This window comes from Muscardinus avellanarius (genome assembly GCF_963383645.1).
Source record: "Muscardinus avellanarius genome assembly, chromosome: 11".
NCBI lineage: Eukaryota > Metazoa > Chordata > Mammalia > Rodentia > Gliridae > Muscardinus > Muscardinus avellanarius.
Genome location: NC_137797.1, coordinates 67,760,918 through 67,773,100, shown reverse-complemented (window position 1 = coordinate 67,773,100; position 12,183 = coordinate 67,760,918). Strand labels below are relative to the sequence as shown.

The 12,183-nt window shown below is 50.7% G+C and overlaps 1 protein-coding gene across 1 annotated transcript; it reads right to left on the bottom strand.

The window, feature by feature from the left end:
- Window positions 1–7,843: 7,843 nt before the first annotated feature.
- On the bottom strand, window positions 7,844–11,048 carry SP7 (Sp7 transcription factor; the record flags this gene model as incomplete). Its single annotated transcript, XM_080705545.1, has 2 exons — window positions 10,963–11,048; window positions 7,844–9,109 (listed from the first exon to the last, which is right to left on the bottom strand). The coding sequence occupies exon 2, from the start codon at window positions 9,074–9,076 to the stop codon at window positions 7,844–7,846; it is 1,233 nt and encodes a 410-aa protein (XP_080561671.1). The 5' UTR covers window positions 9,077–9,109; window positions 10,963–11,048.
- Between the last annotated feature and the right edge of the window lie 1,135 nt (window positions 11,049–12,183).

The following is a 12,183-nucleotide window of genomic DNA, read 5'->3' as shown; positions in this document are numbered from 1 at the left end:
GCGGAAACAGGAGGATCGCGCTGGTTTTCAATGAGACCCTGTTTCAAAATAAAGAATAAAAAATAGGGCTGGGGGTGTATCTTGGAGATATAATGCCTCTAGGTTCCATCCCCAATACCATATGAAATAATAATAATAGTAATAATAATAATAATAATAATAATAGGACTGGATGTAGATGCCCCTGGGTTCAATTCCTAATACTTCTCCCTAAAAATATAGGGCCAAGGATGTAGCTTGGAAGTAAAATGTCCCTGAGTTCAATACCCATCACCATCCCCCAAAAAAGCCATTTAAAAAATTGTAATGCTATACAAATGTCAGAGTTGCCATAACCAGGTGATCTAGTCAGCAGTGATGGTACTCACCTATAATCGCAGCACTTGGGAAGCTGAGACAGGAGAATTACAGATTGAAGTCCAGCCTCAGCAATTTAGCCACACCCTCAGCAATTTAACAAGATTAAAAAAAAAAAAAAAAAAAAAAACAGCTAGCCATGGTGGTACCTGCCTATAATCCCAGTACTTGAGAAGCTGAACCAGGAGGATTGCAGGTTTAAGACCAGCCTCAGCTGGGTGTGGTGGCGCACACTTGTAATTCCAGTACTTGGGAGGCTGAGACAGGAGGATCTGGGTTCGCGGCCAGCCTCAGCTATTTAGTGAGGCCCTCCACAGCTTAATGAGACTCTGTTTCAAAATAAAGAATAAAATCAGGCTGGGGCTGTAGCTCAGAGGTACTATGCCCCAGTACTGAAAATTTTCAGTACCGGAAAAAAAATAATAAAAGACCAATCTCAGCCTGGCATGGTTGAGGAGGATACATCTTCAGTACTGGAATGGAACCCAGGTGCATTCCATCTCTGGGTTACACACCTGGCAGTATTTTTTATTCTTTATTTTGAAAAAGGGTCTCACTAAGTTGCGGAGGGCCTCACTAAGTAGCTGAGGCTGTCCACGAACTGCGATCCTCCTGTCTCAGCCTCCCGAATGCTAGGATTACAAGCGTGTTCCACCACGCCTGGCCCTATTTTTTATTCTTTATTTTGAAACAGGGTTTCACTGAATTGCAAAGGACCTCACTAAGTAGCTAAGGCTGGCTGCAAACCGGGATCCTCCAGTCTCAGTCTCCCAAACGCTGGGATTTCAAGCCTGTGCCACCACGCCAATTTTCTGTTTATTTATTTATGGTTTTTTCCTTTGCTTTCTTTCTTTTTTTGTTTGTTTGTTTTTTGGTACAGGGGTTGAACCCAAGGAGGGTTCTACCTCTAAGTTACACCCCCAGCCCTTTTTATTCTTTATTTTGAAGCAGGGTCTTGCTAAATTGCCAAGGCTGGCCTTAAACCTCCCATCTCAGCTTTCCAAGTACTAGAATTACAAGCGTTGGACACCATGCCTGGCTTTTTTTTCATATATTTATTTACTTTTGTGGTGCTGGGAATAGAACTCAGGAGCATTAGACGTCCAAACTCCACCCCAGGCCTATTTTTATACTTTTTTTTTTTTTAAACAGAGTCTCACTAAGTTGCAAAGGGCCTCACTAAGTAGCCGGTAAGTAGCCAAAGCTGGCCAGGAACCTGTGATCTTCCTGTCTCAGCCTCCCAAGCACGGGCCACCATGCCTGACTCCTGGCTTTTATTTTTTATTTTGAGACAGAGTCTCCCTAAATTACCACATGCTGGTCTTGAACTTGTGATCCTCCTGTCTTACCTCATAATTATCTTAAATTACAGGCCTGTCATCTTGAAAGTCACATAAAGTTTAAAGTTAAAGCTGGCACACACCTGTAATCCCAGTACTTGGGAGGCTGAGACAAGAGAATCACAAGTACAGTTCAAGGCCTGAGCAACTTATGACCCTATCTCAAAACAAAAAATAAAAAGGGCTGTAGGTACTGCTAAAAGGTAGAGTGCTCCTGAGTTCAATACCCAGTACCACAAAGAAAAAAGAAAAAGAAAAAGGAAGAAAGGAAGGAAGGGGCTGGGGGTGTAGGTCAGCGGTCTAACACCCCTGGGTTCAATCTCTAGCACCAAAAAAAAAAAAAACGTTTAAAGAGCATAAGCCGGGCGAGGTGGCGCATACTTGAAATCCCGGCATTCGGGAGGCTGAGACCTGGAGGATCGCGGTTCGCGGACAGCCTCAGTTACTCAGTGAGGCCCTCTGCAACTCAGTGAGACCCGGTTTCAAAATAAAGAATAAAAAATAGGGCAGGGGATGTAGCTCGGAGGTCAAATGCCCCTGGGTTCCATCCTCAGACCTGCAAAAAAAAAAAAAAAAAAAGGAGCATAAGGGCATAAGGTATAAACAGAGTCAGCCCTGGGGAACCCGGTTAGGAAAGGTTTCCCAGAAAAAGGGAAGCAAGCAGGATTGAAGGAAAATAGTGCATCCAGGTTAGTGAAAAGCACTGAGGTCGGACCTGCAAAGTTTCTTCTGGGTGCTGGGGATGGAACCCAGGGGCATTCTACCTCTGAGCTACACCCCCAGCCCTATTTTTTATTCTTATTTTGAAAGAGGGTCTCACTGAGTTGCAAATGACCTCACTAGTTGAAGTTGATGGAGAACCTGCCATCCTCCTGTTTCAGCCTCCCAAGTACTAGGATTACAACCGTGTGCCACCATCCCAAGCTCCCAGGCCTTTTTTATTTACATATATATATATATATATTGGCAGTAGTTGCATTCTACCTCCTAGCTGCACCCCTAGCCCCATTTTGTTTGTTTGTTTATTGGTGGTACTGGAGGCGAAAGCCAGGGGCTTTTCTACCTCTGGGCTACACTCCCAGACCTATTTTATACTTTATTTGGGAACAGGGTCTAAGTTGCTGAGAGCCTCACTAAACAGCTGAAGCTGGCTTTAAACCTGTGCAATCCTTTTGGCTCAGCCTCCCAAGAGCTGGTATTACAAACTTGTGCCACCACCCCCGGTGTTTGTATTGTTTCTTTTTTATTTTTATTTATTATTTATTTATTTGTGTTACTGGGAATGGAACTCAGGGGCATTCTATCTCTGAGCTACACTCTCAGCCCTATTTTTTATTCTTTATTTTGGTGGTACTGAGGATGGGACCTTCTACCTCCAGGCTACACTCCCAGACTAAATATATATATATATATATATATATATATATATAGTCTCTTAAGCCAGAGAGGCTGGCTTCGAATCTGCGCGATCCTCCTGTCTCCACCTTCCAAGCATGAGGGATTACAAATGTGCGCCACCACGTCCAGCCTATTTTTTATTCTTTATTTTGAAACAGGGTCTCAATGAATTGCAAAGGACCTCACTAAGCCTCCCAATGCTGGCATTACAAGCGTGCATCAACACGCCCAGCTATATTGTTTATTTCAAAACAAGGTCTCACTGAGTTGCAAAGGGCCTCACCAAGTAGCTGAGGCTGTTGGCAAACTTGGATCCTCCTGACTCAGCCTCCCAAATGCTGGGATTACAAACTTGCACCACCAAGCCTAGCTTATTTTGAAACAGGGCCTCACTAAATAGCCAAGTCTGGCTACGAACCTGTAATCCTCCTGTCTCAACTGGGATTACAAGTGTGTGCCACTGCGCCAGGCTCTTCTGTTTTTCTGGCACTGGGGATGAAAGCCAGGGGCATTCTGCCTCCGAGCTACACCCCCAGACCGACCTATTTTATTCTTTTCATTTTGAAACAAGGTCTCACTACTTTGTGGAGGGCCTCACTAGGTAGCTGAGGCTGGCCACGAACCTGTGATTCTCCTGTCTCATTTTGCCAAGTGCTGGGATTACGAGGCTGAGCCGTCAAGCCTGCCAAGTTCCTTCTGTTTGTTACAGCATCCGGACGAACACCCCCAAAACTCTCTCCCGCTCGCAGCTTCCACTGCCCTTCGATGAAAACTTGATTTTCACCAACAGGTTATGTTGTAATTATTGGTTAGGTGTCTGCCTCTTACCCTGTAATGTGAACTGGGAAAAGAAACAGTGCTATTCTGCTCCCTGCCACCGCCCTGGCCTGGCCCAAATACTGTCCTCCTCCCTCCCGCTGCTTATTTAACATTTGTTGAATGGTTTTCACAATTTGCGGGTTCTGGGGAGGCCGAGGTCCAGACCCGGAGAGCTCCCTTAGCAACCTCACCAGGGGGCGCGACGGCCCCGGCGACAGCGCAGCTGCGACCCACCGCCCCGGCGGCGAGAGCTCGCGGCCGCCCCAGGGACCCTCCCTACGACCTGGGCGGGAAACCGAGGCAGCCGGCTAGGCGCTGCCCGAGAGGCCCCCCGGAGGCGCCCCCGGAGCCGGGGTGCCCGGGCTCGGCCGGCCGTAACCAGGCGCACATGGCCCGGCGGCCCTGTTTGTCCTGGCAGTGCGCCGCCGCTATTTGAGGCGGTTTTTATCTCCCAGAAACCAGCAAAACCCCAAGCGGAGTCTAGGGAAGATGAAAGGAGCCGAGGGGCCGGGGAGGGAGGACCGCGGGCCGCGGCGGGCGGGAGCTGGCACGACGGGCGGGGGCCGGGGGCCGAGGGCCAGACCCTGGGGGGTCCCGGGAGCCCACCCGGCCCCGCGCCCCCGGCTCCGCGGCGCCCCGCGCCCTGCCCCCGGCCCTCCCCGGGCTCTTCCGCCGCAGCCCCCAGCCCACTAACGAAGCCGTCGGAACTCGGCCTCTTCAAAGCGCCTTTGAAGCCGCGCCCCGGGGCGGGCAGGGGGATAGCACCTGGGCGGGGGCGGGCGTGGCCGGCGGGGCGGGCCGGGAACCCGAGCCCGCGCTGACCGCGCCCCGCGGCCCCGGCGGGTGGTCCGCCGTCGGGGGTGCCGCGCGAGTCCGACCCAGGCCTGGGGGAGCACCCCGCGGCGCCCCGGGGGGCGGGCGCTGCACAAAGCCCTATTGTGGCTTAGGGCTGGCGGCCACAGAGTGGCTTTTGTTGCTCCGCTAACTCCGCGGCGGGCACCGCTGATTGCAGGCTGGGGCAGGGGGCGGGTACGTGCCAGGCGGGGTCCGCCCGCCGGGAGCCGCGCTGGGGCCGCGGTGCCAGCTCCCGCCCGGGTCACAGCACTGGCCGAGGCTAGTGGCGCAGTCAGAGAAAGGGCCCTGGAAGAAACCACCCTGCCTTCCTAACTCTGCGGACCGCACTGGACAATTAAAACGCCACCCCGCCGGGAGTGGTGGCCCTCGCTAGTAATCCCAGTACTTGGGAGGCTGAGACAGGAGGAGCACAGGTTCTCGGCCAGCCTCAGCTACTTAGGCCCTCCACAATTTAGTGACACCCTGTTTGAAAATGAAGAATAAAAGATAGGTCTGGGGGTATACCTTGGAGGTGCCCCTGGTTCAATCCCCAGAAAAGATGATTTAAAAAAAAAAAAAAAAACGCTACAAGGCTGGAGGGGATGGCTAACAAAAGTTTTCTTGGAGCATAAAAATGCAAGTGTGCTCCGGGTGTAGTGGCGCACGCTTGTAATCCCCGCGCTTGGGAGGCTGAGATAGGATCGCGCAGGTTCAAAGCCAGCCTCACTCAGATACTAATTGAGGCTCTCAGCAACTTAGTGAGACCCTATTTCCAAATAAAATATAAAATAGGTCTGCGAGTATAGCCCGGAGGTAGAAAGCCTCTGGGTTCCACCCCCGTACCACACACACACACACACACACACACACACACACACACACACACAGGAGATAAAATGCAAGTGTGCAAGCTGGGTGTGGTGGCACATGCTTGTAATCCCAGCATTCAGGAGGCGGAGACCTGAGGATCATGGTTCACAGACAGCCTCAGCTACTTAGTGAGGCCCTCTGCAACCTAGTGAGGCCCTCTGCAACCTAGTGAGACCCTGTTTCAAAATAAAGAATAAAAAATAGGGCAGGGGAAGCCGGGCATGGTGGTGCACGCTTGTAATCCCAGCATTCAGGAGGCTGAGACCAGATGATTGCGGTTCAGGGACAGCCTCAGCTACTTAGTGAGGCCCTCTGCAACTTAGTGAGACCCTGTTTCAAATTAAAGAATAAAAATCAGGGCAGGGGGTATAGCTTGGAGGTTGAATGTCCCTGAGTTCCATCCCCAGACCTGCAAAAAAATAAAATTAAAAATAAAAATAGGGCTGGGGGATGTAGTTCAGAGGTAGAATTCTCCTGAGTTCCAGTCTTAGTACCACACACACACACCAAAAGTATGTATGCATAATGGAGTATCAACCATAGAGTCCTCGCTTTGCTAGGAGAATTTCCTGTGGCCCATCCTTTGCCTTCCCTTCCCTTTTTTTCCACCAGGACACAATTTCAAATAGAAGTTTTATTAAATTAAAAAAAAAAATAAGACTCCACAAGGGGATGATTCCTTCCCTTCTACAAGGTTACCCTTTCCCCACGCTCCAGAGGCTTTACCCTTTAACTTGGGGCCTTGAAGGAGCAGGGGCAGAAAAGGAGAATCCAAAGTCTCAGGAAAGGCACTCAAAGGCACGAAGCGGCTTTAAAAGTCACTGGAGATGGAGTCGAAGATCCCAGGCTGGGGCCCTGTGGATGTACCCCCAAATCCACTCAGGGACCTCTATCCTCCTAGCTCTATAAATTCTTTCCTGTGGCTTCTCGGCACCAGGCCCTAGCACAGCGCCTTTCACAGAGTAGGCACTCAATAAATACTGGATTTATTTGAATCTGATCCCAGAGAAAGACTTCCCCACCCATTGTTCAGGAGGGACATCCCCGAAACCAATGTCCTCCGTTAGAATGGGCTTCCCAAAGAGCTGTTTAAGATGGCAGCTGCAAGCTCTCCATAACCATGGCAACAGGCGATTAGCCTGATGAGGTCATGGTGTCTGAGGGGAGGGACAGCGGAAGAGCCTGCTCTGGGGTCAAGGGAGCTGGGGTACATTCCAGTCCTTCTCCCCTCATAGGACTTGAAGTTTCACAGCTTCTGGCTGGGGCTGGGGATATCAGGGACCTCCTAATTGAGCGATACCACATCAACTCTAACAGATCTAGCTAACCAACCCAATTTGTAAAAAACAAAACAAAACAAAAACTTCATCAAAAGAGAAACCCCACTAATTGAGACTCTGATGATAGGAATTCTATTAACAAGATCTCCACTACTACACTGTCTAAGCAGAGATGCATTTGGCTAGAATGTCCTTAGCAGAGTGGATTCCCTTCCCTCCCCAGCTCATTCTACCTGACCCGTCATCATAACTTACATAAATAGAATTATTATTATTACTAGTCATTACTCCTGGTGCATGGGGTTAAATATACAGGCCTGGGGGCAGCCTCCCTGACCCTGGGGTCACCCCATCTTTGGGATCAGATCCCCACTGGTCTGCCCCCCTCTTGGGATCCTGCTTCCAGCTAGGTCACCAACCCCAACGCCCCTACTCTGGTCCTTAATGAAGAGGCCACCAGGGGGCAATAAATTATCATCATCATCATTGTGTTTGTGAAAAGAAAAAAGCTCGAGACTAGAAAGCAGTGGAGTAAGAAGTTGGGAAGACAGTCCAGGAAGCTGAGGGAGAGCAGGTAAATAAGCTTGGGAAGCAGAAAAGATGTGTGTCAAGGGGTAGAAGAGAGGGAGTCCAAATGGAAGACAGTGAGTTTGTGTGGCAAAAGCCGGGGAGCGAGTCTGTGAGCAGGGCCAGGAAAGAGCTCAGGAAGCCAGAGCACAGGAATCGGGCACCAGATGAGGGCCTGAGATAAGAGTTTTGCCGAAAGCCAGGCTCATGGCAAAGGGAAGAGGCAAGATGAGCAGACATGCAGATAGCAGGGTGCGGAATGGCCAGGGGAGAGACAGAGGAGCCCCCAAAGGACAGCATGCGGGGGAAGGCAAGCAGTGGTCCACAGAGCCCAGAGAGGCTGGCAGGGGCCCTGGCGCTAGAGACCCTCGGCCCAGCTCAGATCTCTAGCAGGTTGCTCTGCTCAGGGCTGCCTCCAGGGGCTTTCTCTGGGGGTGCAGGCGAGGCCGAAGGTCGGGGTGTCTGACTGGCCTCTTCTTCTCCCACGCTGCGGCCCTCCCCCAGCTCCTTGGGGCCACTGGCAGGGGGGCCCGGGCCTGGCTCGCCATGGGTGCGCTGGTGTTTGCTGAGATGATCACTTCTGGTAAAGCGCTTGGAGCAGAGCAGGCAGGTGAATTTCTTCTCCCGGGTGTGAGTGCGCACATGGCGCTCCAGCTCGTCAGAACGGGTGAATCTCTTGCCACAGAAGAGCCAGTTGCAGACAAAGGGCCTCTCTCCTGTGTGCCAGCGCAAGTGGGCCTTCAGGTGTGAGGCCTTGCCGTACACCTTGCCACAGCCAGGGATGTGGCAGCTATGGATGGGCTTCTTCCGCAGGCCAGCAGCTGCTGCTCCCAGCCTCTCTAGCTCCTGACAATTGGGGCAGTCACAGGAGGAGCGCCCTGCCCCTCCGCCCCCGTATCCACCACTGCCCCCTGTGCCTGCGCCCCGGGGGGTTTTGGCTCCACCACTCCCCTCCAGCTGCCCACTATTGCCCACTGCCTTGGGCTTATAGACATCTTGGGGCAGAACATGCTGGGGCCCTGGTTGCAGGAGATGGGGTGCTGGGTAGGGGGCCGGATTAAGAGGAGCAAAGTCAGATGGGTAGGTAGGCAACTGGGGGTTCAGTGGAGGCTGAGCAGGACCTGTAGGCAGCGTTCCTTGCAGCCCATCACCCTGGCCCTGCCCACCTCCTAGCCAGTTGCCCCCAGGATGCATGTCCCACCAAGGAGAAGGAGTGTTGCCTGGGCCTGGTGAGATGCCTGCATGGATGCCCGCCTTGTACCAGGAGCCATAGGGGTGTGCCATGTCCAGGGAGGTGTAGACACTGGGCAGGCAGTCAGAAGAGCCGTGCCCCTTGGGTACTAGTAGCCCAGGGTCCTGGGTGCCGGTGGGCCCAGGGAATGAGTGGGAAAAGGATGGATAGTCATTGGCATAGCCAGAGGTGGGTGCTGGAGGACTGCCTGCAGGTGAGAGGAGCCCATTGGTGCTTGAAAAGGGGGCTGGGTAAGCATCCCCCATGGCTTTGGGTGCTGAAAGGTCAGAGTATGGCTTCTTTGTGCCTGTCTTGCCCAGTGTCGTTGAGTCCCGCAGAGGGCTGGAGCCGCCAAATTTACTGCACGCCGCTGTCAGCATGGCCAGGGGACTGGAGCCATAGTGAGCTTCCTCCTGTGGAGAGAAGTATGCAGTGCTTAGGGGAAGAGGAGAAGGGCAGGATGAAGGGCAATACTCTGGGACTGAGACCTAGAGACTTGCAGAACAGTGCAGAGGGCTCAGGGAAGAGCTGAAGAGAAGCCGGGTGCGGTGGCGCACGCTTGTAATCCCAGCATTCGGGAGGCTGAGACGGGAAGATCACAGTTGAAGAAAACAGGAAATTAGAGGAAAGAGAGGTGGGCCACTGATGGCTGGTATATGGGCAAGCCAAGGTGGAGTTGAGTCGTACAAAGAGAGCAGAGGCCCAGTACCCCAACCCAACAGGCAGGACACAGGGCTGTAGAGTCCCAATAGGTGTGCAAGGGACAGGAGACTATTTTATTTTTAGTTTTTATTTATTTATTTATTTATTTTTGTGGTACTGGGGGTAGAACCCAGGGGCATTCTATCTCAGAACTACACCCCCAGCCCTATTTTACATTCTTTATTTTAGCCGGGCATGGTGGCACACACTTGTAATCCCAGCATTCGGGAGGCTGAGACCGGAGGATTGTGGTTTGCGGACAGCCTCAGCTATTTAGTTAGGCCCTCTGCAACTCAGTGAGACCCTGTTTCAAAATAAAGAATAAAAATAGGGCAAGGGGTATAGCTCAGAGTTCGAATGCCCCTGGGTTCCATCACCAGACCTGCAAAAGGTTTTAATTAATTAAAATTATATTCTTTATTTTGAAACAGGGTGTTACTAAGTTGCAGAGGGCCTTACTAAGTGGCTGAGGCTGTCCATGAACCACAATCCTCCTGTCTCAGCCTCCCAAATGCTGGGATTACAGGTGTGCACCACCACATCCAACTTGACAGGAGACTCTAAATGGCTGTGAAATGAACTGGAAAAACTGGTATGGTGGCACACGCCTATAATCTCAGCACTTGGAGGCTGAGATAAGAAGATCACAGGTTCTTCTCAGCCAGCCTCATCTACTTAGTGAGGCCATTCATAACTTTGTGAGACTCTGTTTCAAAATAAGAATAAAAAAAAAAAATAGGGCTGGGAGCCAGGCATGGTGGCACATGCTTGTAACCCCAGCATTTGGGAGGATGAGACAGGAAAATTGTGGTTCGTGGACAGCCTCAGTGACTTAGTGAGGCCCTTTGCAACTCAGCGAGACCCTGTTTCAAAATAAAGAATAAAAAAAAAATAGGGCAAGGGGTGTAGCTCAGAGGTTGAATGCCCCTGGGTTCCAACCCCAGACCTTAAAAAAAAAAAAAAAGGAAAATAGGGCTTAAAAAAAAAAAAAAGGAAAAAAGGAAAATGAGGGTGTAGCTTGGAGGTAGAATGTCCCTGGGTTTCATCCCTAGTAACACACACACACACACACACACACACACACACACACACACACACACAGAATAGAAAAGTGGGCTGGGGTATAGCTTGGAAGTAGAATGCCCCTGGGTTCAATCTCCAGAACTACAAAGAAAAAAAAAAAAAAATAGAGCTGACAGTGTAGCTCCGAGGTAGACTGTCCCTGAGTTCAATCCCCAGCAAAACACACACACACACACACACACACACACACACCACCAGCTATAGCCAGGACTGGTGGTGCACGCCTGTACTCCCAGCACTCGAGAGGCAAAGAGAAGGATGGCAGATTAGACAATTTAGTAAGACTCAGCAACCTAGTGAAGCCCTATTTCAAAACAAACTAACAAAAAAAAGAAAAGGGTTCAGAGCATAGCTCAAAGGTAGAACACTCCTAGGTTCAATCCCCAGTACAAAACAAAGCAAAAAGAGCGGAGAGAAAGAAGTGCTAGGGGACCGTATCTGCCCTCATTCCATTCCAGGTTTTCTTGTCTTCACCCCATACTCCCTGTCTCTGCTTCACCTCCTGACTGAGGCAGTGGCCTGGTCTCCCTGGGATCTTAAGTCCACATGTCCATGGTCAGGAATCTCTTGGCAGAAGCTTGGACTGGGCAGCGGAGGACGTGATGGCAGAGACCCTGGGACGCTGAGAGGAACAGAGCTGCCACCAAGCCAGCACTGTGGCTGAGGCAAGAATGTCTTTCAAGTGGGCAGTGGGCACCTCCTGCTTTCTACTGCCAGTTAGTACCCCTTTGGGGAGATAGAAGAGCCCGAGGCCCTCAGGCCCCTACAAGGCAGTGAACTGGAGCGGCTTCTATTCTGGCTCACAGCTACACCCTTCTGTGCCTCAGTGCCCCTATCATTGAGCCCATGTGGTTGGTCTCTCTTCACTCTCCCAGTGCAGTGGATGAAGGAAGACATGTATGTAGGTCGTGGGAGTCTTTTGGAAATGCAGACAGTACTTGAAAGGCTGAGACAGGAGGATTGAAGTTTTGAGGACAGCCTCAGCAAGCAGTAAGACTCTCATCAACCTAGTGAGACCCTGTTTCAAAAATAAAAATAAAAATAGGAGTAGGGGTATAGCTCAGAGGTAGAATACCCCTGAGTTCAACCCCAGTACCAAAAAATAAAAAATAAATAAATAAATAATAAAAAGGAGCCGGGCATGGTGGTGCATGCTTGTAATCCCAGCATTCGGGAGGCTGAGACAGGAGGATCGTGGTTCGTGGACAGACTCAGCTACTTAGTGAGGCCCTCTGCAACTCAGTGAGACCCTGTTTCAAAATAAAGAATTATAAAAATGGGCAGAGGGTGTAGCTCAGAGGTCAAATGCCTCTGGGTTCCATCTCCAGACCTTCAAAAAATAAATTAATTAAAATAAAATAAAAAAGGAAATGCAGCCGGGCGTGGTGGTGCACTCTTGTAATCACAGCATTCAGGAGGTTGAGACAAGAGGATAGTGGTTCCTGGACAGCCTCAGCTACTTAGAGAGGCCCTTTGCAACTCAGTGAGACCTTGAGACCTTGTTTTGAAATAAAGAATAAAAAATAGGGCTGGAGTTTTCAGCTCAGAGGTAGAATGCCACTGGGTTCCATCCCCAGTATTGCGAAAGAAAGAGAAAGAAAGAAAAGAAAGAAAGAAAGAAAGAAAGAAAGAAAGAAAGGAAGGAAGGAAGGAAGGAAGGAAGAAAGAAGGAAGGAAGGAAGGAAACGCAGAGGTATCTCCT